Raw genomic sequence first — 25,913 nt, forward strand, 5'->3', positions numbered from 1 at the left:
TCAACGTGGTCAAAATTGGTAAGAACTCTCATTCTGCGATTTTTCTGCCGTAGCGATTCAATTCCTTCTGGAACTTTTCTTTGCTTTAATTCTCTCTCTGTTGCTACGATCTCTGCATTTCCCCAGTCAACACCACTTTGGCACTCCACGGTGTGTCGTGCCAGGGCTCCATCTTCTTTACCCATCCGTTTTTCGGCCGATAGGGTGTTTCCTTTATGAAGGTCCTCATTTGTTAGTCTCACTTTGTCCATGTGTTCTTTCTTTCTTGTTTGGAAAAGGCGCCATGTTTCTCCTACATACACAGTATTCTGGCAGTTACAAGGAATCTTATACACAACACATTTTTGCTTTTCATCAAGCAGCTCTTGACATGTGTGTTTAATCTCTTTTACCTTTCCTCCAGGCTTGAAAGCAACTCGAAAAGAGCGTCGGTTAGCAGTTCTTCTGAACTGCTTAGATAACCCTTTCAAATATGCTATGGCCACGACTCCACGACTTTCCAGTTCTTCCTGTTCTGTTGGTGAAGACGATATTCTATTTAAGTCGCAGTATGGCTTCTGCGAAAACCATTCCACGCAACATGCCATTATTGATATTGTTAATCAAACAACAACAAACATATGAAACATATGTGTGAACTGCGGTTATGAGACGTATATGAGAACGATCCTTCGCAGTAAAGCACTATTTGAGCAATAGTGAAAATCAGACCTGAAAAAAAAAAAATTTCAGGCCTGTACGGGATTCGAACCACTGACCTCTGCGATACTAGTGCAGCGCTCTACCAATTGAGCTAACAAGCCAACTGGGAGCAGGCCATCAAATTAATTCGATATAAACCCGTGGATGATAAATCAAACAACAACAAACATATGAAACATATGTGTGAACTGCGGTTATGAGACGTACAGGCCTGAAATTTTTTTCAGGTCTGATTTTCACTATTGCTCAAATAGTGCTTTACTGCGAAGGATCGTTCTCATATACGATATTGTTAATGTCATACAAAACAATATGGACCAAAACTTTTCCCTTGCGGGGTCTTTTTAGACTTAAAAAAGGCCTTTGATACCGTCGACCATTTAATCTTGCTTCAAAAAGTTAATCATTAGGGCATCAGAGGAATTATCAATGCTTGGTTTGCCTCGTACCTTCTCGATTGTTCACAAGTAACTGAAGTGGGTTTAAACTTATCTACCGAATGTATGATCTCATGTGGTGTCCCACAGGGGTCTGTGCTTGGTCATTCTATCTCTTTGCTGATGACACGAGCTTGTTGTATGCTGACTCTAATTTGAAATCTCTTGAAAAAACTGTCAATAGTTAACTGCTCAAAGTCTCTGACTGGCTCAATGCAAATAAGTTAACGCTCAATGCTAAAAAGTCAAACTATGTTATCTTTCATCCATATCAACATAAGTTGAATTACTTGGTTAACATTAAAATGATCGATAACTGTACTCAAATTCCTACCATGCTTCAGTGCGAACACCATGTTAAATATCTTGGCGTCCTATTGGACAGCAATTTAAGTTGGAAATTTCAAATTAGTAATGTTGTGTTAAAAATAAGCAGAACTGTTGGTGTTGTTGCCCGTCTTAGGCACTTCGTCCCACGTACAACCCTTTTAAATATTTATCAATCACTGATCTTTCCTCATCTGACATATGGTTTGGCGGCTTGGGGTCAAGCTGCCAAAACCCATTTACAAAAAATTCTTTTGTTTCAAAAACGAGTTCTTCGTTTAATGTACTTTCTCAACCTAGAGCCCATGCTGTTCCTTTATTTATTTCCTCAAAAATTCTACCTTTACAGATGTTATATGCTGAAAAAGTATCTTCTATAATGTTTGACGTTTCCTGCATGAATGCTCCGTCTAACATCTGTGATTTCTCTACTAAAGCTAATTCAAAGCACAAGCATGAGAGGTTATTTTCGTCTGGAAATTATTATGTTCAAACTTCAAGACTGAATCTAAATCAAAATTCTTTTTCCAGGTTTGGAGTTAAACTTTGGAACGCAATTCCTAACGAATTTCGTCAACTCTCCAAAGAAGCTTTTAAGAAAAATTTTCGTGACTATTTGCTCTCGATAATGGAAGCAGAGGACGATTATGTTGAAGTGCCCCTTCTACAAAAAATGGAAAATTCTGTATCCTTGAATCAATGTACTAATAATCGATAGGTTCTGTTAGAGGTAAATTTGATTGTAATATTATTCAGCAAAACTATATCTTTTGTAACCTTAGCTTGTTTTTCAGTAATTTTTATTTATCCAGATAGTTTATTTAGTTACTTTACAATTATTACGTATTATGCACGATCCTCGCAGTAGAGAGCGCTATTTATGCAATAGCAAAAATCAGATCTGAAAAAAATCAGGCCTTTACGGGATTCGAACCACTGACCTCTGCGATACTAGTGCAGCGCTCTACCAATTGAGCTAACAAGCCAAATGGGAGGAGGCCGTTAAGTTGACTCGTAATAAACCCGTGATGATAAATCAGATACAATGAATATATGAAGTTCATATATTTTGAACTGCGGTATTAGATACATCACATAAAGCCCTCGCTCTGTGAGCAAAACCTTTTATAATGGCTCTTTTCGAAACTTCATTTGCAGTCACCAAGCTGAAAGACTAAACAATCCGCCATGTTGAAAACATTTAAACAACCCGAGGAAGACCAGTAAAACTGGTCGAAATGTCGGTTTTAAAGATATTTTAACCTGGGAAAATCCCAGAAACGATTAAAAAAAATTTAGTTTTTAAATAAAAGTATGTATGTATGTATGTATAATGTTGCCATGTTTGTCAGGATGCGTCTGTTCTCATGGAGAACAGACACATAGATGACGTCACCATCTTGGTTCGTTATTGTACAAAACAGCTGGATTCCATGTTGCCGTGTTTCCGTTCTGTAGTGAGTCACATAAGACGTCAAAATTTGGTAAGAAAGTCAGTGCCACACTCGGCTGCACTTCGTGTGCCACTGTTTTGTCCTGACTGCATTTTGATGTTATCTGTGATCAAAAACGGAACAGACGCACGGCAGCATCCAAACAGTACTTCGGTTCGTGACACACCTCTTGTTCTAGTTCGCTAAGAGAAGCGATAAGCAACTTGGCAATTAAATTAATTCATTTCAACTGTCTTCCTTCTTCATTCAAAATTCATTTCTTAAACCTCTCATGTTTTATTTGTATCTGTGTAATTAGATTTTTTGCTTTGCTGTATGTTAATTATGCAGCTTGATCTTAACCTTTAAAACTGTTATAACCCTCGGATGAGAGGTAAACTAGATTTATAATTTTGGTGAGGCTCCCAAACTAAACGAAACCTCTTCAAAGACAATTACATATAACTTCGTCAACTTGGCTTGACGAATCCGTGTTATCAAAATGTGAATTAAACTAGATATACCGTTAGAGTCAGTGTTACAGTATAAAAATTTGAATTTAAATTAAATTGTGTTCTGAACCACTCGTAAAAATGAGAGCCATTAGGTGTAAACGATAGCAAAGCTTAATAAAGTGATATCTCTTTCTCTCATAAATTACCTTTTAAAGACTGAAGGTTCTTTTTTTTTAGTCGTTTATTGGACATTAGGAATGTTTTCAATATATTTTTAGGCGCAGTAAATTATTTTCAACTGTAAAAGCAATATATTACTTTGCTCTCTTTAAAGCAATTGAAAGAAGCTGGGTTACAGAATATTATTGTTGGGTGTTTGTAGATAAGAGAATAGAAGATGATAGAATATTTTCACTTCTTAAGATATTTTTAGACTATAGTGTATTTACATATGGTAGAAAATGCTGGGAAAGATTGTTCCAAGGCAATTACATCTAAATAGGCTCTAAATGTAAAGAAGCAACAGAATAGTTGTAGATAGTAGAGTTAAAATGATGTTTTCACGAAACTGAGAAGTGTCTGATAACTGTAGACCATCTCCTTTTTAAACCGGACATTCAAGGCAAAACTGCATGTATTCCATGTACAGTTTTAGTGCCAGGCTTGTCGCAGAGCTTCAGTTGCCTTTAAAATTATTCACCACGCATTTACTTGCCCTGTGTTGTGCCCGCAACACAGCTTAATTGTAATAAAATACCGTCGCTAGTTCGAATGTATTGTCATCCTGTGATGTTATTTATCCCTAATTTTTTACGTTTGACTACGAATCCAATTTTCTTAATCATGGGACTTTGCTTGCGCGCTAAACTCGAGCAGCACGGCTGTAGGAAACCACGCGTGAGATTCTAACTTGAGCTGTTTACAGTTTTCCGACATTATTGCAAGAGCTTTAAACTTGTTGTGTGAATATCACTCAGCCGATAACATTTCAAGACATGACATGATTCCTGTAACCAAATAGTACATTCCTGTAACGGGTGTGGACAAAACCTGGCCTAGGCCATAGCCTACCCCGTGGCCTACCCTATGGCCTACCGGTGGTCAGATTTTTAAAAAGATAGCATTGCTGGAAACCTTTCAACGTTTTCCTGAGTACTGTCTTACCAACGACTTTCTTCTGCTGTTTTGGCGGCCACATTCCGATCAGAATTTCTTAACCTTCTGATAGAATAAGGAAATCGAGGAACAGAAGCCGGTTAAAACCAACTTTTGGGCAAACATCATATCAGCTCTCCTTTCAAATTAGTACAATACTGGCCCTTTCTTTGGAAAAGCAAGTAAAGTTTGCGAAATGTTTACGATGGCGATGCGTGCGTGTCCCGGGGTGTTCGTTGCAAATTAAATACTCTACAGCACTTGAGGGCACTTAAAAAATTGGCCTGGCACGTAATTTTTGCGTTTTATTACCTGGATATGTATGCTCTCCAATATAACGCCGGTCATTATATTTTTACACTAGCACTCCACTATATGTTACCAACTGACAGCCCTCATCATAAAGCCACCATTTTGTATATCCTCTGCGACTACGCAATATTGGCCCCTCCTCTCCCCCCCCCCCCCCCTTAACCTACCGTTATGGTTGAGTGCTGTGATATTTGCAGTGTTTTGTTCCCTCGGACTTTGAAAATCGTGTTAGCGACCTCTTAGTATACCCTTTTCATAGACAGATAATTGTACAACAGCGTATTCGTTCTACTCTTACTGATTTTATTTTTATGTTCTTAAAAATCTGACCACCGGTAGGCCATAGGGTAGGCCATAGGGTAGGCCATAGGGAAGGCTAGGTTTTGTCCACACCCGTAATAACCAAATAGTACATTCTGTTTTTGCAGTTAACTGTTCATTTAGTCCCAGATTAAAGCAAGACTTCGACTTTCTGTTATCTTAGCTATAGTACTACTAATCTCTGCTTGGTAAGAACTACATCAACTGTTTGTTGATGCAGTTTTTAAGTCAATTATAATGATTTAGCTGGCTTGAATTCTTTTGCCTTTTCTGTTTACATGGGAATGAGAATGTATTCTGACTGCTATTAGAGAACTTCGAGAGGCCAATCTTAAACAAATTATTTACATTTTAAATTGTAAGCTGCTAACGAAACCAAAGAGAAATTAGCTGAAATATGCTGAAACATGAGCTACAGCGCAGGGCACTCTGGGAAGTATGAACAAAGTCCTGCTTCTGTCATCTTGTTACGAGATGACAATGCTAGGCCCACGCAGTCCGGGGTGTGATTGTTTTGCAGGAAGCGCGGACGATATTGTTACAAACTATACAAAGACGAGCTTGAATAGTGAGGGATCAAAGATATCTTTTGTCTAATGAGCGTTTTGTTACAAACGGCCGGTCAATCAAAACAATCGTGATCGCATACCGTGACACACTCAATTGATTCATGGCGCAATTTAATCTTGAGCTTCGTTTCCGGGTAGCCCTTCTTGCTGTACTTCTTCCTCTGGCTTCAGGTGAGCACTACTTCTTTCTTTAAAGACTCCCGACACATGTAAATGAGGTGGACGGGTATTCTAAAGTTGCTCCCACTATTTCATTTGAAATATATTAGAAATAGATTAATGTTTATATTCAGGGCGCTTGATTGGAGATTTCTTGCAGTTTTGAGTGCTGAAGCCTAAGGCTTTCTCGCACGGTCGCTTCTTAATCCTCATTGCGGACAGCATCAATTTAAGTAAGAAATAGGGTCCCTCGGGATTTGCATTTTTTTTTTATTCAAAATTAATGTCACTTTAAAACAAACGGTACAGTTGAAAATCCCTCTACATTTATATCTAACTCAGTTTGGAAGCATGGAGAAATTTTCGAAATTCAAATTAAACTCTAAATTAATCAACAAACAGACAGACGATTCTGACACTATTGTGTTGCAATGGAGCTCTTGACAATGTAATGAGGTAGTGACATGTGCTTCAATTTCATGAAACAACGCTCTTAGAAATTATTCTACCTCTTCTAACCAGCTTAAAACAAAGCTTTTATAGTTCCAGTGATGGTCTATTGTTTTTTCCAATGTTTCTTTTATCAAGGAACTCACAGTGTGCATAACATTAGGTATGGATTAATTAATTAAATGTACAGTTTCTGGGGTGCAAGGTATAGGGTTGTACGGGCTGATCAACAAAATGGCTGAGTGAACTGATCTATGCTGAAAGAGGCATAATCTATAATAATATTATAGATTATGCCTGTTTCAGCATAGATCAGTTCACTCAGCCATTTTGTTGATCAGCCTGTACAGATCCCCACCTTGCACCCCAGAAACTGTACATTTACACTTAAACTAAACCTCTCTTTGCTCTAAGAAAGCCAGTTTCAATCCCACTTTTCTCAAATTTACTGAGGCATTTTATTTGTAACCTTTAATTATCAACAACTCTCTTCACTTGCCGTCCAGTGCACCACAAGAGTTTCTCTAGAAACTAAAATTTTTCCTCGTTTTCTCTAAAGATGGACACCTTCAGAAATGACTTTCAGAGTATTTCAATGCTGCGGATTTGATTATTCACAACCATGTTACACTGACGAAATTATGATAATTAATAATAAGCATGATATCTGCCATCAGCATCACCACTGAATCAAACACTGAGGTCATTTAAAGAATAAAGTAAATGATTGCAGACTCAAGACGCTCTGGATTCTTAGAAAAATTATGCAAGTATCACAGGAAATCTTAAAGTGCCCCTAGCTGAGACGAAAATTGACCTTTTATTTTGGGCTAATTCTTTTACAGAATGTTGAATTGGATCAAGTTAAAACCCTTTTTACCATTAAAAACTCAAAATAAACCTTCGATGACCAATTTTTACCGCTTGAAAGTCGTGTAAAAATCGTCGGCCATTGCTGAAAACATGTTCCAGCCGTACAGCAGGAAACGTCATCATGACATCAAAGGCTCAACAAACTTATGCTTTGCTTTGTCACAACTCTCTTTGTTCGCTGCAAAGAGAATCACACATAGTACTTTTTTGAGAACTGTTTCGTTGTCAGTCGTAAAATGTCGACTTTGTCTGACGATGAATTGTCCCAGAAATTATCTGAAGCTTCTGAGAATAGTTTTGCGCCGGCAAACGATTAATTTTGCCACGCGAATAAAGATAAATAAAGAACGGCACGGACTCCCCATGCGGCTTTTGTGGTCACATCGCTTTATCGCCTTCTAATTGTATTTTTGCTTGATGTAAGAGATTTTGCTTTTCTGTAAGAAATGATCGAGAGATATATAAAAATTGTTTTCGGCCGTGGCTGATTGTGTATCAAGGCGGATATTGGGGTTTTGTGAAAGCCATTTGTAAGCCATTAATGTGTTTGCCCGATGCATTTGGTCAATGATCTCATTAACCCTTTCCAGCGTGTTTTTTACTGTCGGTGCTTTGAGAGGTTTGAGGTGAAATATGTTGTTGAGTTGCACTTTGGCCTTATGTTTTTTCTGTCTTATTCATGATGACTAGCGTTGCGTTGCTTTGGTGAGGTTTAAAGCAGAGTTTGCTTCAACACTTTCAGAGCCGTGACCTCATTGCGTTACAAAGTATTTTTCGGCTTAATACAGTCAGCAAGTTGTATTATGAAAATTTTCCAAGTAGCTCTGAAGGGCGATAGAAGACTGAACCGGTGGCATTCAGTTTGATATGAAACGGTAGTGTTTCTTTGTTTTGTTCGTGAAAGGTGTAACGGAGGCGCATTGGCCTTGCGAATAAATCTCGCAAAACTAGGCCTGATTTCACATTCATTTGTCACGGATGTTGGGATGAATTTAATTAGGACCCTTTGATAGCACGCTGACTTGGCTGTCAGATGGTTGATAGTTTGAGAGAATTTTAAAGAAATTTTCATTGTCTCAGTTTTTTTGCTGCAAGCCTACATTTTAAAGTGTTTCTACACCCTATCTGTCTTCAGCTGTTTGTTCTACTTTCGCTGTTATTAAAGCTAGCTATTTTTTAGAGTTAGAGCACTCAATTATATTTTTCATCTCTTTTGTGAAAGTGAGCTCATTGAGGTGAGAAATCTAATTCCTCAATTCGGCTATTTTATCATTCGTATTCACAATGTTCACCGAGTACTTTCCTCTGGTTAGGCGTTCTGCCAGAGAGTTGTTAAAGGTGGATAATGATCAGCGTATATGTATAGGTGACAAACCCCGTCGAGGTTCGTAGACTTCACTTTCGTCGAGATCGCACAGAGGACGGTTTTTCTTGTCCCTTCTTTTGAACGGTAGGCACTGAACCCTACAGAATTCTTCACCTAGATCCTTCAAGGTACACAGATCTCTCTGTGACAATTTGTGCTTAGAGTTTTGTTTATAGACATGATTATCGAATCGCGTTACATAAGGTAATGTCACGCCATGCAGCCACGTGCTGACATCGGACACCGTTCAGGTATATGAACTTTGCAAGTACGAGACATCAGGTCTTTTGTTTTGCTAAGCATGTGCTGTTAGCCGTGGTCTTTGTTTGCCGAATAAAAGCTGTTTCAAAGCCTCAACCTCTGCGTCTTACACTCTCGAAACAGTCCTCCGAGAAGTGTTCGGAGTAGATCACAAATATTCCTGCAGGACTGTAGTTTACTCGGCGAGTTCGCACAAATCGCAACCGTTTTTCCCGCTCTGATCTGTTTGCAAGGCTCCGATACAGAGAAATACCTACAGCATGGTCTGCACGATTACTTCAGCTTTGAATTACGCATCGATGCCTCGTCATTTTCGTTTAGTTTTTGTAAGAATAGAGTAAAGCATTCTGTTATGTTTACCTGACATTTTGCCATGTTAGATTTTCGCATTGAGCCTTTGACGTCCCTTCTTCTGAGTCCTGCGATCAATTTCCGGAATATGGTCAAATTCTTCGTTTTTACGTTACGTCACGGCTAATTATGCAATGACCTGTGAACCGGAAGTCGGCCATGCTGGCCGACTTCCGGTTCACCCGCGAATATTTGCGAAAGCCCGCGAAAGGATGACATTTAAAATTGAAAACAGTTTTTCAGTGAGACTCGAAAGACTTGGATATTATTCAACACAATCTTAGCGAAGACATCAATAGCTTTGCCTCCTGGTTTCGAGATAACGAACTTATCATTAATCTCAAAAAAGGAAAAACTGAAGTAATGCTATTCGGAACAACAAAAAGATTAAGTGGTTTTGATGGCAAAGAACTAAACCTCTCAGTAAATGGATCTCGCATCGACACGACTACAAATTACAAGTACCTAGGTGTCTATCTGGACCCTACATTGAATCTTGACAAGCACTTTTACAAAACATACAAGAAATCTGCAGGAAGAGTGAATTTATTACGAAGAATCCGTTCTAACACTGACACCTTAAGCGCTGAACGAATCTACAGAGCAATGATAATGCCCATATTCACTTACTGCGGTCAAATTACGCTTGGTTGGTCAGAGACACGAAGGTGCCAAATAAGAAACCTGGAACAACGTAGTCACAGGATTATTCTGCAAAACTCAAAATGTCTAAACTGTGAACTCCGTCTACCCACAATTGAAAATTTTTTAAAGAAAAAGGCTTGTTTATTTGTTTTTGATTGCCTAAACGGCAATGTTTGTAGTCCTTTCAAAGAATATTTTGAATTGTTAACCCACGATTTTAATACGAGGAACAGAGGGACCACCGTTACTCTGCCGAAAGTGAGACTTGACTTTGCTCGGAAAAGTTTTTTATTTTTTAGGAGCTTTAGTTTTTAATTTTTTACCTTTAAAAATCAAGCAAATTAGCAGTAGGGTACCATTTAGGGAGTCTTTAGATCTATTTTTTGCATAGGGCATTTAATTAGGTGCGTAGTCATCCTTGTCTTATTCTAGTTTTTATCCTTATATTATGTTATTTAGACAGGACCCCATTGATAACAGTGCTCCTGCACTGAAGGGCTATCCTGTATAAATATTCGTTATTATTATTATTATTATTATTATTACACTAAAATGCGTAATCATAGCGGCGACTATTCAATCGTCTTTAAACCTTGAAAATTGTTCTGGTAAAAAACCAGTACTTTTTGGGTTATTTCGATGGGAAAAGAGACGAGTTCGAGGATATAATCGTTGCAGATTAGTGACGTAAATTGATATTGGAGAAGATTCTTCCTAGTGTGCGATTGACTTAAGACTTAAGACTAGGCTAGGCTGTGTACAATTCCTGAAAATCTTGTTCGTTATTTTACGAATCATTTGATGTTTTAGTGTTGACAAGTTTTTCGTATTACATTATTAAAAAAATTGACTTAACGCTCCAAGGAGAATCTCTCGCTCGAGAATCTCTCTACTTTTTAAGAGATGAAGCTACCGTCTAAAATTCAAACGTTACTGTTAGGTTTATTAGCGCATTGACAACCTTGTAAATTAGCTCAAACACACTGAAAACATTTGTATTAGTTTTTGTATATCTTTATACTTTGTTCAGTGCGATCTTACACATTTCGGGTTTGAACTTTTCGTTGGGAATAAGTGGTACAGCTTACATGACATATTTTATATTTAACCGCTATACTATAAATTTGTGTGTTCGACCCTCGACGAGCGCCTTCGATATAGCATCACCCTCAAAACGAAGGGGATCTAGGTCAATTCAGGTCACGGTTGTCGAAGGTCTTTGTGTTTTAAGCACTTAATCAATGGGCTACATTCGTGCAGTGAAGAATTGCGGACATAACAGTGCAAGAGATAAAGAAAGATTTAAATTTTATCGGTTTCCGTCGATAATATTAAACAAGGGAGAAGAAATTCACAAATTGAGTGAAGCCCAAAGAAGACAGCCCTTACCAAAGCTACATATATGTAACATATATATGTTACATATGTATGCCACATATATGTGCCATATATGCCACATATATGTGGCATATATGTCAAATATATGCCACATATGTGTAACATAAATGTGGCATATGTAGGAATTTGGCACTCATGTTGCATGTATATCACATATATGTGACATATATATGTAACATATATGTAACATATATGTGGAACCTGGGAACCACAAATGCACCCTTACCAAATCTACATATATGTGACATATATGTTACATAAGTTCAATCGTTGCACATATATGCCACATATATGTGGCACACATGTGTAACATGTATGTCACATATATGTAGATTTGTTGAGGGCATGCATATGCAGGTCAACCTAAAGGCATAGATGTATTATAGTTTATAATAGCTAGCCAAAAACAATTGCAGTCAATATAGAATAACCACAATCCTTAATTGAGACCACAAAATCATATATTTCTGTAAGGCATGGCTTTGAGAAACCTGTTAATATGTAAAGAAAATAGAACTCGTATATATATATATATATATATATATAAACGTAAAAAACCTTATCCTTGAATCGGAGAGTGCTCTAAAATCATGGAGCTTTGTAAACAATTATTTAAGAAAATAAAAATTAAAACTTCGCACTAAAACTTCGTGCAAAGTTTTAATTTTTATTTTCCTAAATAATTGTATATATATATATATATATATATATATATATATATATATATATAAGTAGAAGCTTGTAAGGGGTCCCACAAACAATGCTGATCAGTCTCAAACGCGCTGCCTGGAGGATCACTGAAGCGATCGTGGGCTCTTGAAATAACGTAAATAAAAGCAGAAATGTAATGGTCAAGAGGCCAACTCCGATGTAGCTTTATTGGTTTATTAGCCCGACGTTTCGACCGTCTCGGTCTTCCTCAGGAGCATACTAATTACATACTAATTACATTGTAATTAGTATGCTCCTGAGGAAGACTGAGACGGTCCAAACGTCGAGCTAATAAACCAACAAAGCTACATTGGAGTTGGCCTCTTGACCATTACATTTCTGCAGTCCTTCTAAATTTTATGAGCCAATCTTTTTTCATATTAAACAGTTATATAAAACATCGACAGCCTGTATATATGCAAATGAAAAGCTGTACCCAAATGTAAAGCAAGAAAATGCTCATAGACATATATGGTTGTGGCAAACAAAGCATATATTTTGTATTCCTCCTTAAACAAGGTGAATGAGTGTTTACATCAATAAAATGGCCTGAATTACAACGTACCACATCAAAGTGATGTATTTCAGTTTTATCCTACAGGCAAATTTTAATTCCATTTGTTTTTGGATATATGGCTATATGCAATAATGATAGAGTTTAATTAATACAAACGAAAATAAAAATTGAACCTAGGATAAAACTGAACCGCAACATGTACACCAGTGACATGTACTTGGTAAATTACAGGTCAGTTGGAGAAACTTCTCTTGAGTTAAAGCACACCAATTGCCACAATCAATTTTTTTTCTATTTTCAAGGGCATTATAGATAAAAAAAAAAGCAGATATCAATCTCCCTCAATGGATGGTCCCGCAAATATGCAACATTCAAAAACATTAACTCAGAACCCATCAAACAATAAACCAGGCATTCAACTGAGAAAATGATAAGTCTATTGCCCATATAGGTTACTGATGAGTGCATGAACTTTAATGGAATGTATTGGACAAGATTAAGGGTCATAAAACGCAAGTGCATGCTAACGATATAGTGTCAACATTCTTTCCTTTTTGAAATTCCTCTGTGGCATCCTGTGCACGTGTCCTGGATGGTTTTTCGCACAAGGGCCACTTTTGAGTCCTTGAATTGGGACTATACAAATGCTGTCAAATGAGAAGGAAGATATATACTTAGAATCATAAATTAGTTTGTGATATATCTTAAATATAGTGATACTAACACAATGTTGCCACTCATTGGAACCCAAAAAATTCCCTGACTTTTCTCTGACTTTTCACTGACCTCAAAACATTTTTCACTGACCTTGAATTAAATTATTTACCAAATTATCGAAAGCGCAGTGCACAAAATATTATTAGCACAGAGTTAAGCAGGGTTTGATGATTTGTTTTATTTCCTTGGGGTGCACAACTCAAATATAAAATGGCTAAGGCTAAAGACATGCAGGGAACGATTTACAAAATTTCTCGGAATTGCATAGTTCTATTGTTCTATGATACACTTCTCCATCGCTTTTAAGCTTTCTATCCGATTTGCTACACTTGATCGACTACTTCACCAACCTCTGTGGAACCCTCAAATCAACATTCCCCAACTTTTCACTGACTTTGACGAGAACTAAGATTTTCCCTGACTTTTTGCAAAATTCCCCAGTAACTCTTCCCTGACCTTGAAAACTTTGCGGGGTTTACAGACAGATGTAAGGAAAATTAAAAACACGATCACCCACTTTTCAGCTTACCTTTATATATCCCCCTCAATTTTAAATAGAGAAATGCTTGGGCCTCCATATTATCCTCACCATTCAACGTTTGTGCAGATTTTGGAAAGATTTCCGTATAACCCCCAACCAATCAAAAACAAAGCTGTAGTCCCAAAGGAAATACGTTGTTTTTCCTCTGGTTTCCTTTATCCAAGAATTGACTGCATAATCAAGTATGGGGATATAATACGGAAGTCTTGTCCAGATTTTTATATTACAGACGTTTTTTGACATTGCGTACAAACACTTCTCGATCTGTTTGCCCCGTTTCCAAAATGGCGGATTTTAATATAATAATGAACAGTTTAACGTGGAGAAACACTTAGCTAGAAGCTAGTTTACAGGTCAATCAATGAAAACAAACGGAAATTTCGGCTCATCCTCGGTGTAAAAACCTGTAAAGCTCACGAGAGACGTAAAACAAAGACAACAAAACATTAAAAACAAAAGCGTACAGCAAAACAATTCCTCATGAAACAAAGAAAACCTCATTAGGTTTTTACACTGAGGATGACCCGAAATTTCACGCTCTCAAAACATGCCGAAGGTAGCGAATCTTTACGGCAAAGTTGAATCCGCAATTGGCCTAGCTTTGAAACAAAATTCCTCTGGAACCAAGGTACAACGGAAAGCATTTATTCGCAGCTAAGACAACTATCCATATAACGCAGTTAATTTTGTATGACTTACCAAAGCCGTTAGCGAAGCGAGAAGGCGCCTTTGTTTCTCTCATTATGAGAAAAGTTGTCCAAAATGGGAGGACACTAGCGAAATTTATCCGATGAAACAATGCTTCGGAACTTGCGACTCAAAAACTCCCGCTCTTGTCGACGCTCTTGTCTAGTCACATGAATATTACCACGTGATGCGTGCCCTCAGGCATTGTGGTCTTTCGCGATGAGAGGGCATGCGCTTTACATGCCATGTAAAATGGTGGAACGTTAAGAAAGCGAGATCGCCACAACATTCATCGAAGAGAAGTATCCCTTCAAAAACCCAAAAGCACTTTTTATCGACAGCAGGATAAAACGGTACAACTTACCTCAGATGAAGATGAGCAAACTCCCGAGGAAAGTGGGAATGTTTCGCTAGGAAATCGCAAATCAGAGTATTCAGATGACCGTGATGACAATTAATGCGGACTTCAGTATGTCGGAGACTAAGTCAGATATGTCATTGCCTTCATCTCCGGACCATCAAGGAATGTCTTGACCTGAAGACAACAGCGATGATATTTTGGATATGAATTGGAGCGGTGTCTCTGAAGATGATGGAAGAAGCTATCGTGAAAGCTTTTCAGATGATGAAGAGAAATCAGTTGGTGGCGACATCTCCAATCAAACAGAAATTTTTAAGGATCCCTTTGTGTACCCAGGTTCACTACTTAAACTGTCTGAGAGCGTTCTTTTGATCCTTACTTTGGTGGTTGCTCGCAATCTAAATGGAAATTGTCTTTCAGGTGTAATTGCTTCGATTAGTTTGCACTGTATTCCTGGATTACTTAACAATTAAGTGTGTCAGCTCATTGAATGCACTTTAAAAGTACTTTGCAGACTTGATATATGCATGGGCCATAAGGTAGAGCTGTACACAAGCCATGAGACCCACACCATCAGAGCTTATCCTTGCTACATGGTTTGCCTCTTTTAGCTACATGTATTTAAAGAATTAGTGGCACAGAAATTCAGGTATTTCTCTTTGGTATTTGTAGTTCAGAAGAATCTCACTTTTTATCAAATAATTTAAGCAATTTTTGTTATGATGACAGCATAAATAACCCAGCCTAGCTTCACCAAAAACTTGGATTGCATTAATTCATTTGAGAGAAAGGTTCAAGCAGGATACATGCAAGCTATCGTTTAAGTAGAGGCTGATAGTTTCTAAAAGAAACTGTTTGGGGCTGCGTCAGTAGGGGTAACGAAATAATCTGAATATATCAACAAAATTGAAATGGTAAATTGACCACTGTTACGATTATAAAAGCTGACGTTATCATTTAAGTAGGATTGGTAAAATGTTAAATATTTAATAGTTCACGATCAGATCTGCATGCATGAGTATATATAATGTGCTTATAGAGATTGATATAAGCACTTTTCCATTTTAAGTTTATTATTCATACAATGTAATAAAAATGAAAACAGCAGTGCATCATGTAATATTTGAACCCTACAATGGAATTAGGGACTCCTCAATTTACTGTATCAGTCCATGCAAGGCTATATCTATAAATATGAGCAAACATAAATGCTACATATATGTGCAAACTTACATACATGTTACATATATGTTTTCATCCTTGCCAATTTTCATATATGTCGCATATATGCAGACATATGTGACATATATGTAGAAATGACTGTAGCATTTTAACTATATGTCACATATATGCACATATATGTGACATATATGTGCAACGATTGAACCTATGTCACATATATGTCACACATATGTAGATTTGGTAAGGGAGTGTTTCGCGAGTATTTACAGAAAGGAGTTTGACGACAACTGAGAAAGCTGAAAACTCTCGCGTTTGTAACAATTATTTTATTTCTGGTAAGTAGATAATGTGAAATACTTTGGTAAAATTTTTAATCTCTTCTCTGGAATCAGTCCTCACGTCCACAAGGAATAAAATTGTCGACCGAACCAAATGATAGCGAATCACCTCGCGCACATGTTCGCACGTATGGTCTGTCGTCTTTGAATTTGCGTGAATTATCAGGAGATAACCAAGTTATCTCTTACGAATTGTCCGACAAAATGACCTAAATTAACGATTTGTTATCATTACATAGAAATTTTGTCAAAGAAATAGGACATTAATAAATGTTTACTTGTAGGAGAACGTGCTGATCTCCAGGACACCACCAACCATTACTGGGCACCTACCATAAATCTTGGTCACGACAAAATTAAAAATGTTTCCCTGGCAGTTGATCGAAATGCTTGTGCTCGAAAGAGGAATGAAATCAAGCGGAAATATGATGAGTTAACTTCCTCTAGTACTACCCAAGACAGCGGTGTGGAGGAGGTTATACAATGCAGCGAGTTTGTCGAGACTGAAACACCTTGTAAATGTACTTTGTCATGACCCAAATGCGGTCCTAATCGCAAACTTGCTTACTTGTTTCAAGTTTCTTCGAGGGAGGGTGTTGTGTCTTAACTAACAATAATGTTGGCACTTGCGTTTTGTCTTCTTGTTGTCACTGTGCCAGAATGCAAGTTTATATGGAATAATATTATCCCTTTCATTTCAATTAATTCAAATTGTAGACAGTATTGTATTTAGTAAGACAGATATGTTGGTAAACCCAACAGCAACCCTGTTTTTGGCCTTTCATTCGTGCCACCTACAAGCCTATGTTGGAATATTTATACAGCCATTACTAAATAAAATTATACACTTGACATATGATGCATCTATATTTTTCATGGCAGCACGCACAAGCAATTTCACTTCAGGGTTATGTCCCATTGAGAATGGCACTTCAGGGTCATGTCCCATTGATGATGGCACTTCAGGTTCATGTCCAATTGATGATGCCATTAACCTTGCTGACAACAGTAATTGTAATGATAATGATAAACATGACCAATTTTGTCAGACTGAAGAAAAGGTTTTGTCAGAGGGATGCTACCAGACTGACCTTGATATGACTCAAATGGACAGACAGCAGATCTACTTGCAACACATCACTGATGAGCTAAGCAGTACAAAGGGACAACTACTGTCTCTTCAGTTAACTATGGAAAGCTTTACAAATAATGACGAAAAAACGAAGTTTTACAAAGGAGTCCCCACATTTTCCCTTTTAATGCATGTTTTTAATATTATTGCTCCTCGCATAAAAGTAACCACCAAAAATGCACTTGGCCAGTTTCAAGAGTTTCTTATAGTTTTAATTAGACTTAAACTCAATTCTCCATTGCTGGATTTATCTTTTTGTTCCAATATATCTGTGCCAACCACATCAAGAATTTTTGACAAGTGGACACATGTAGTGTCTATCTGACTAAAGTTTTCAATCCAGTGGCCAAAGCATGAGGAACTGCAAGCCACCATGCCAGCAGTTTTCCAACACAATTTTTGCAAGAGAGTTGCAGTCATCATTGACTGCTTTGAGATCTTTATGGAAAGACCATCTAGCCTAATTGTTGTGACCATCCGGGAACTGCCTGGCGGTGGCTTTGTCCCATGTGGCTTTTCGGGTAGAAATAGGTTTCTGAAGAAAAACGTTTTTGAATCGATGTTTAAGGATTTTACAGTCAATAAATTTCTTGGTTTGATTAATATTGGATTTAACGCTAATTGCTAGGGCAATGACCTGGTCTAATTATAATCATCACAATACTATAAAGTTTCTTATTGGTGTAACACCACAAGGTGTTATCTCATTCATTTCAAAAGCACAGGGTGGGAGAGTGAGTGACAAATATCTCACAGAAAAGTCTGGTTTGTTGAGAAAGCTTTTACCTGGGGACATATTGCTTACTGACAGGGGCTTTGATATTGCTGACCCTGTTGGTCTTTATCAAGCTCACCTTCATATACCAGCATTTACTAGAGGTAAGAAACAGTTGTCTGCAGAGGAAGTGGAGCAAACCAGAAAAATTGCTTATGTCCGAATCCACGTGGAAAGGGTGATTGGTCTTGTCCGCAGAAAGTATTGTAAGAAATACTCCCTATTCAGCTGGTGACAGCTCGGCAAGGTGATGACTAGGCTCCAATAGACAAAATTGCAGTAACTTGCTGTGCCCTTACAAATATATCAGAGTGTCTGTGCCTTTTAAATAGAGTATTTAGACCCTTTGTGAGAGTATCAATATTTTATCAGGTATCATTGAGAAAATATGATGTTTAATTCAGCAACAATTTCCTCTTCAAGGAGTTTCTAAGTTAAGAAAAATAACTTTTAGGCCTAATCCATACCCCACAGTCAACGGAAATGAATTAAATTTGTGTAGTTATTAATAATTATGGTGGTTCCTAATACTAATAAAATATTCAACCAACAATAAAAATGCCTAAAGTGGCTAATGAAGGGGTTACCATCTTTTGTATAGGTAGCTAAAAAACTGTTCCTGTTGTAATCAAAAGGTATAACAAATAAATGCAGGAACTGAATAACTTTGGACATCATCAACAACAACATTTCTTTATACCAGCAATTCCAAATTTTTGCACATCAATTTCATGGTGGACATGAAGGGCAAATCCATTCTCCATCAGGCTCTGTTCTAAGTCCCACACATGACTAATACGCTTTCATTTGCTGCCTGGTTATCCACGAGGTCTGGAGTACCAGATAATTCACAATGTCGGGATATTCCACGCTAGGATAATCCACTAAATCCTCGCTACACTCCGATTTTTTTAACGTGTATGGATCAAATCCACAAATAAGAACTTTGACTCGATACCTGGCCTTAGCAGAACCGGTAAGACTGCCATAATTCTCCGAAAAAGGAACACTTTCGCTCGAAGGCGCGTCTACCGAAGCCATATTTACTTTAACAGATGTCCATCAGCATGGCTGTGGCTGAAAACGAAGAATAATGGTGGACGCGAAATCGCGAGGTTAACGGCCTAAAAAAAGATATTTCTGGTGCTCGGTCTAGACTTAAATTTGGCAGAGTAGGTGAAGTAGGTGAACAGTAGAACTTGCATACTGATGTTAGGGTGTAAAGCTTAATAAGGACTGACATTCTTAATTTTTAATGAAATTGGAAAATCATTTTGGAAGTAGGCTAGCTCTAATTTTAATTACTGTCTGTGAAATGGACATTATGGTAGAGGTAACTGATACAAACACATAATTGCCTCTCACAGCCAACCCATTATCCCTTTTGCAATAATTATCATGAATATGTTATAATGCAAACAAAATATTGTTTCTACAGGAGCTTGTGTTCATTTAGATCTTGGAATGGGAAGGGGAACAATTCCAAACAGTAATATAACTGCTTCTTCTGTACAAAGTGCCACCACACCAGCCAAGAATGGTCGACTGAACTACACATCAGGATCATCATGGTGTGCAATAACAAATGACACCAACCCATATCTGCAGATTGATCTACAGACACTTCATATCATCTGTGCTGTGGCTACTCAAGGGAATTCTCAAGCAGATCAGTGGGTGAAGAATTACACACTACAATTTTCCACAAACGGGACAACTTGGACAGACTACAAGGAGGGCGGACAAGTTAAGGTATGTAGGAGATACAATGTGAGGGATAAATTAACTGCTCAAAAAAATGACAGCTATTTTTACAAAAATAATATAACATGGACTCTAAGTCTGATATGAAAGAGTATCTTACAGGTAAAGTGGTATTGAAGTCTTGTGCTAAGAATTGTTGATCTTAATGCTATTTACACTTTTAATATTTTTGTTCTCACTATTTTCCCAACTGGCCAAAAAAATTATTGATGATGAGTTGACTTTATTTACTATTTTGAAGTTTCTGAGAGGAAATGATGACAGGAACTCAGAAGTGAAGCATGTTGTTTATAAAGTGTTAACAAGATATCTGCGATTCTTGCCAAAAACACACCAGGGTGGGGTGTGTATGAGAACAGAGGTGTTTGGAGTGGAACAAAAGCTTAGTGAGTTTGAAACTTGTACTTATTTTTGCATGTTTGCCATTATCATATCATTATTTAGTATTGTATAGGGTAGTCTAAGATTATTCTTTAAATAAATTTCTCAAACCTACTGTCTGTTATAAATTTTGATATGGTGTGCCTCTTATGCTTGTTAATTTTTGGATAATAACTGGTATACATGTGCCACTGATAATTTGGCTCAAAATGATTGAGTGCATTTTTTTTCAAGTTAATTAAGTACAAAGTTGTAACAGTAGTGCAAAGTTGTACCTTAGTGTGTATTACAAATAGCACTCATGCACTGTCCCTACAAAATTTTGTTTGTCTTGACTTACCATAATGCTTTTTTGTGTAAATAATTAATAAGTATAATGTCATGATTTTGTTTGATTTTGTGTTAATAAGCACTTGTAAATTTTTGAAAGACTGCATAATTCCACTTGCCCCATACTAGCTGGTGCAATTTTGTTTGCAATTTTGAAAGTTTCAAAAATCTGCTCATGCTCATGGTAATGCTGAATTGGACTCAAAATCATTTTAATACCTATGCTAGTGCTGTCATGGCTAAAATAAAATGGTAGATATTTGTCTTTTATGCACTCATCAAAGAAATCCAGGCACTTGTGATAACCTGTTATTCTTATGATGCTCCATGTTGAATTGTTTAAAAATCCACCACAAGAAACTTTATTCTGAACTTTAATAAAATCTGGTTATTTTTTGTTTGAAGTTCAATTGTAATTTTTGCGAAGTGAAATGCACAATGAAGGGCAGCACTCAACCAAGATGCATTACAGGGGTAGTAGCCATTCTAAGCATTTTCTGTTTTATGTTGTTTCTACATTTTTATTATCTAGGTAGGCTAGGGTTGATTATATATTTATTTATTACCTTACAGGATGTTCTATGCAGGCCATTGGTGTAGCCAAGAGTGACACTATTCCAGACAGCAGCTTCTCAGCCTCGTCAGAATTTAACTCAGTATATGCAGCTAAATATGGTCGCCTAAATAATACAAAGTCATGGGCACCTAGGGGGAACAATAATGGTAATGATTACCTTCAGATTGACCTGCTGTTTGAGTATGTCATCTGTGCTGTAGCTACGCAGGGAAATCCATGGGCTTGGGAGTGGACAACAAAGTACAAGTTTCAATTTTCCCTCAATAGTTCAAAGTTTGTCACCTATCAGGAAAACAATGCTAACAAGGTTGGTTTATATTCCTCAAGTCATTTCTTTCCTAAAGTAGGGTTTGAGCTAGGATTTGATCACTGGGGGACAATTTGTCCCCTTTGCTAAAATTTTGGGGGACATTTTTATTTTTAGGGGGACAGACAAATTAATTTTTATTGAACATTTTTTTTACATTCATACAGGCGAGCCAACAAAACATTTTTTTTCACCTGATCCTTGATACAAACAAGAAAAGTTAAGTTATTGGTGTGAAGACTTTTTTTTTTGTCATATTTAAATGGAGGATCAATGACTATGCTTTATACTTTAAAACATTTCACAGCAGAATCTCGTCCCGGCATCCCCTTGTAAAATTCAATTCCTTTCTTAATTACTGGTAGACGTACATGTATGAACTCTTCTGTTGGTTGGAGCCCAAACATCAAGGGCTGTAGAAAAGTCAAAGTCCTTGGAACATGGCCCCTCAATGTCAATGGTCATAAGCACATCCAACGTTCTTAATTTGATTCTGTGCGCTAAAACCTCTTTCACAGCCAGCCGTATTAGTAGGCAATACAAGTGCGACTTGACAAAGCTTAATTAAATTTTGGACTTCATCGCTATGATGGGTAGCGAGCATTTTCCATAGTTCAGCAATGTGGCCCACGCGTAATGCTCTCCAACAACCAGCTCTTTAACAAAGTTCCATTCAATTCTGCATTTTTTGGCATCCACAACTGCTGGTACATCTTTACCACCTTAGGTTCCTTTGCAGATCCATAATGGGAAAGCAATGTTTCCAGCTCTTCGTTTCCGTAGGTTGATAGATTTTCATTTTGAAAACGCACATGGTGGCGACTAAGAATCCCGAATGCATTAACTACATTTTGTGGAATCTATGGGGAATCTCTTTTCGAGATTTAGTAAGACATTGTCAAGGAATTTCATTTTCATTGATTCAAATTGTTGAATTTCACAGGCATGCAGTCACTTTAGTAGTGTTCTCTCGACTCCATTTAACTTCTGAAACATCATCTTGTGATGGCAAAATCTCGGACAAGAATTTGCCGTTGTTACTCTTAAGAGCTGTTATTTGAGTAATAGTTGATTTCACCAGTGCCTGAACTGATGCAATTTCTACATGTTCCTTTTGTAAAGCAAGGCTCATGAATGTGAGAATAGGAATCACATCCATCATCATGCAGAGGGTGGCAATGAAATTGAACTCCTTCAGGCTCTTTTTGAATCCACGGGGGTTGTATCGGGATTCCACGTAGGCCAGAAGAGACGGCCAAGTGCAGCACATATTCTCCAGAGCACCATAGAATGAAAGCCACCTGATGTCAAACACTTCCTTGATTTTTAGCTCAGGATGTTCAAAGATCTTCTCAAATTCTGCCAGTGACTGTGACTGGAGGGTAGACTTGTCAAAGTAGCGGTACAGAGCAGTAAGGATCTCTTTGAATTTTGCCAAATAAGGAATACCATTAGCCGCTTGGCTTGTGCAAAGTACAAGCCTGTGAGCCATGCAGTGGATAGACACAAGAAATGGACTATCGTCCTTCATTCGTTTTGAAACTCCATTGTTTTTTCCTCTCATGACACTCGCTCCATCACTGCCGAATCCTGTCATTTTGTCTTTGTGCAAGTTTCTCCTTTCCATTTATTTAGCAAGTTAACGGCAGTGGTAATAGTTTCGGCCTTTCCATCCTGAATGTTGATGTTTTCTAAAAAGTGTAGTTCTGGTTTAAATTCATTCAATAACTTAACATAAAGAAGATTTTCATGATTACTGAAGTCTGTTGATTCATCAATTAACAGAGAAAAGAATGGGCTGGCTTCTACTAGTTTGTCAATGTTAGACTTCAGAACAGTAGCAATAGCATCTTGCATACCTTCGACACTTTGATGAGATGGGTAGGTAGCATTTCCTCCTACTCGAAGATTCTGAACACTTTCGAAGCCAACTTCATCCAGAAAATTGAGCAGTGAGTCGTACTTGACTGTTGCTATATCCTCCTTGGCTAGTTGAATGTATCCCTCATAGCTTCTTCACTAAAAGCATCCTCATGTTCTTTACAGTCTTTGCAGAGTTGAGGTTCTAAAATTTGTACACCCTTCTGCTGATGCAAAGGGGTTTGTCTTCTTAGATTTCCGGCAAAAATAGAAGAACATCGCCTCCTTTTCATAGCGCAACCATGTGTGATCTTGCAACCAAGTTTTCTGGAAAGTTCATGACTTTTTCGGTTTCCTTTGATCCTCATCTGTTTCTTCTGGTTCTTCTTCCGTGCCATTTTTTGCAGATTCACGCTGGCTTCGATTTCAAGCTGAAAAGCTTTCTACTGTTCGAACACATTTTTGATGTGACATGTTACACACCAAATGTAAAGTTCACCATGCTTGGTTGAGCATGAGACGCATGTGTTCAGTAGAGCATGACTGCAGAAATGTGACTGTAGAATGAACTTTTTAAAACGTGCGATAAAATATTCTTTTCATGTTCTGTTTTAGATGTGGCTAAATTTCTGTACACAATTAAATCTCTTTGTGTGTGCTTCCTTTCGACCTTTTTCCTAAATTTTGAAGGCGACAAATAATTGTCCCTTTGGCCATTTTTTTAAGGGACAATTTCAATTGCAGTGCGGGATTGGCACAATGGCGCGGCCTGGCTCAAACCCTGCTAAAGTGGCCACCTCTCCTTAATAGCAGAGTAGCCATTTTCTTGATCCATTTCTAATCCTTGTTTTACACTATTACAACAAATTTTTAATCATTACAACAAATTGGTAATTCAGTTTTCCTCAAGGTTGCAGTGGTTTTGGACTGTATACATGAATGATAGTCATGTTTATGTACATATTAAAAAAGCCAAAAGTAGCTTCTTCAACACTTGCTGATTCAATTTTTTTAAGTTAAGAGGAGGGACACGGGAGATGTGTCTACTAGCTTGGTCAAGACTCAGCCTCAGTTATCTTTTAAGTGAATTACAAACTGTTTCTGGAACACCCATAATTGTTCATTCCAGCAAAAACACAAACCTGTGTGCTTACTTCATTGCAATTTCTACAGTTTGCTTTCAGTATCCTGTATATATGTTATTAAGTTTTCATCATGTGGACTTTATTACTATAACCATTACCTCATAGCTTCACACTAATATGACTGTGTTTTATCTTAAAAAATCAGGAAATGTTCAAAAGAATACAGAGGAAATATCAACTACAGTAACTCATATTACCCACATAGAAATACTAGCAGTATATAATCTTTGTGTGCTCATTGAAAAGATTAAAAGGTTTAACAAAAGAGCGATTAAGTGTCTGTGTAATAGGAAAATAATTTTGTTTGTTAATGTGATTTCCTTCTAACATTTATGGAAACATCATGGACAATTACAGTTTGCACTTAGGGCTGTGAATATTAATGCAAAATGTAGCTTTCGTTCAGTTTAATCTTAGATTATATAGTTGAAACCCTTAATTGGTTGTTCAAACTATGTCTGATTAATTATTTCAATTGTTTCTTTCATCTACCTTTTCACTGTTAGTATTCAGAACATTGCATTATTCAGTTTTTTACACTTGAGGGAATATATTATTTGATTTGTTTGGAATCAAGTCCCTTTTAAAAAATGTTTATTTTTTATGTTCTGTCTGACCAGTGCTTAGAATCTCTCACAAATGACATTTACCTCTCCCTCAAGTATCACTGAAAGTTACATTTGAAGTTCTAATGAAATTATATGGTCACATACTGATGTTGTACTACTTTTTTTTAACAAAAGGAACAATAACTCCCTCAATATCACCATAGCCATTAGAGACATTTTACTTAAAGAAATCTCCATGGTTCAGGTTCAATTATTTGCCATCAGTTTTAAAACTTAAAGTCTCTGTTTATGAAACCAATGATACTTAAAGTTGTTCATGATACAGTATATTAGAAAAAAAATGAAATTATTTCAAATTTTGCACCACAAACCACAGGTCTTTCCTGGAAACTCCAATCAAAATGGCATTGCAAAAAACAGTCTTCAGGAAGTTGCCATTGCAAAGTTTATCCGCTTTCAGCCCACAGCATATTATCGCTATAAAGGTCTTAGAGTGGAAGTTTATGGAATAATTCTAACTAAAGGTATTTATTTGCTTTACTTGTGTTGGTAATTCAGCCCCCCCTGAGAAAAATGATCTATTTGCCAGAATCTGGGAGAGCAAGGTTTATCCGCTTTATACTAACAAATTCCACACTCTGGAAGCTAAGGTTCTGAGAGTAATAGTTTATGGTCAGGAATAGTTCCAATTAAAGGGTTTTTTTGTTTTTTGGTCTTATTTTTGTCTCCTTTTGAGGCAAAAATGAGATCACAATAATTATTAATGACCAATTATCTGAACAAGGAAAGGATGCATGGGTAAATG

At 37.2% G+C, this 25,913-nt stretch overlaps 1 protein-coding gene and 1 long non-coding RNA gene across 2 annotated transcripts; one reads left to right on the forward strand and one right to left on the reverse strand.

The window, feature by feature from the left end:
* Positions 1-5,651: 5,651 nt before the first annotated feature.
* Positions 5,652-25,661, forward strand: LOC148719784 (lactadherin-like). The gene is made up of 5 exons (XM_088737467.1): positions 5,652-5,882; positions 19,614-19,927; positions 20,181-20,325; positions 21,224-21,534; positions 25,485-25,661. Exons 1-5 carry the CDS (start codon positions 5,813-5,815, stop codon positions 25,659-25,661), a joined length of 1,017 nt encoding a protein of 338 aa, XP_088593593.1. The 5' UTR covers positions 5,652-5,812.
* Positions 12,398-14,903, reverse strand: LOC148719785 (uncharacterized). Its single transcript, XR_015992910.1, has 2 exons — positions 14,400-14,903; positions 12,398-13,089 (listed from the first exon to the last, which is right to left on the reverse strand). It is a non-coding gene; the product is annotated as an uncharacterized LOC148719785 (long non-coding RNA).
* Positions 25,662-25,913: the final 252 nt, after the last annotated feature.

The sequence above is a fragment of the Stylophora pistillata genome, chromosome 11, assembly GCF_964205215.1.
Source record: "Stylophora pistillata chromosome 11, jaStyPist1.2, whole genome shotgun sequence".
In the NCBI taxonomy this organism is placed as follows: domain Eukaryota; kingdom Metazoa; phylum Cnidaria; class Anthozoa; order Scleractinia; family Pocilloporidae; genus Stylophora; species Stylophora pistillata.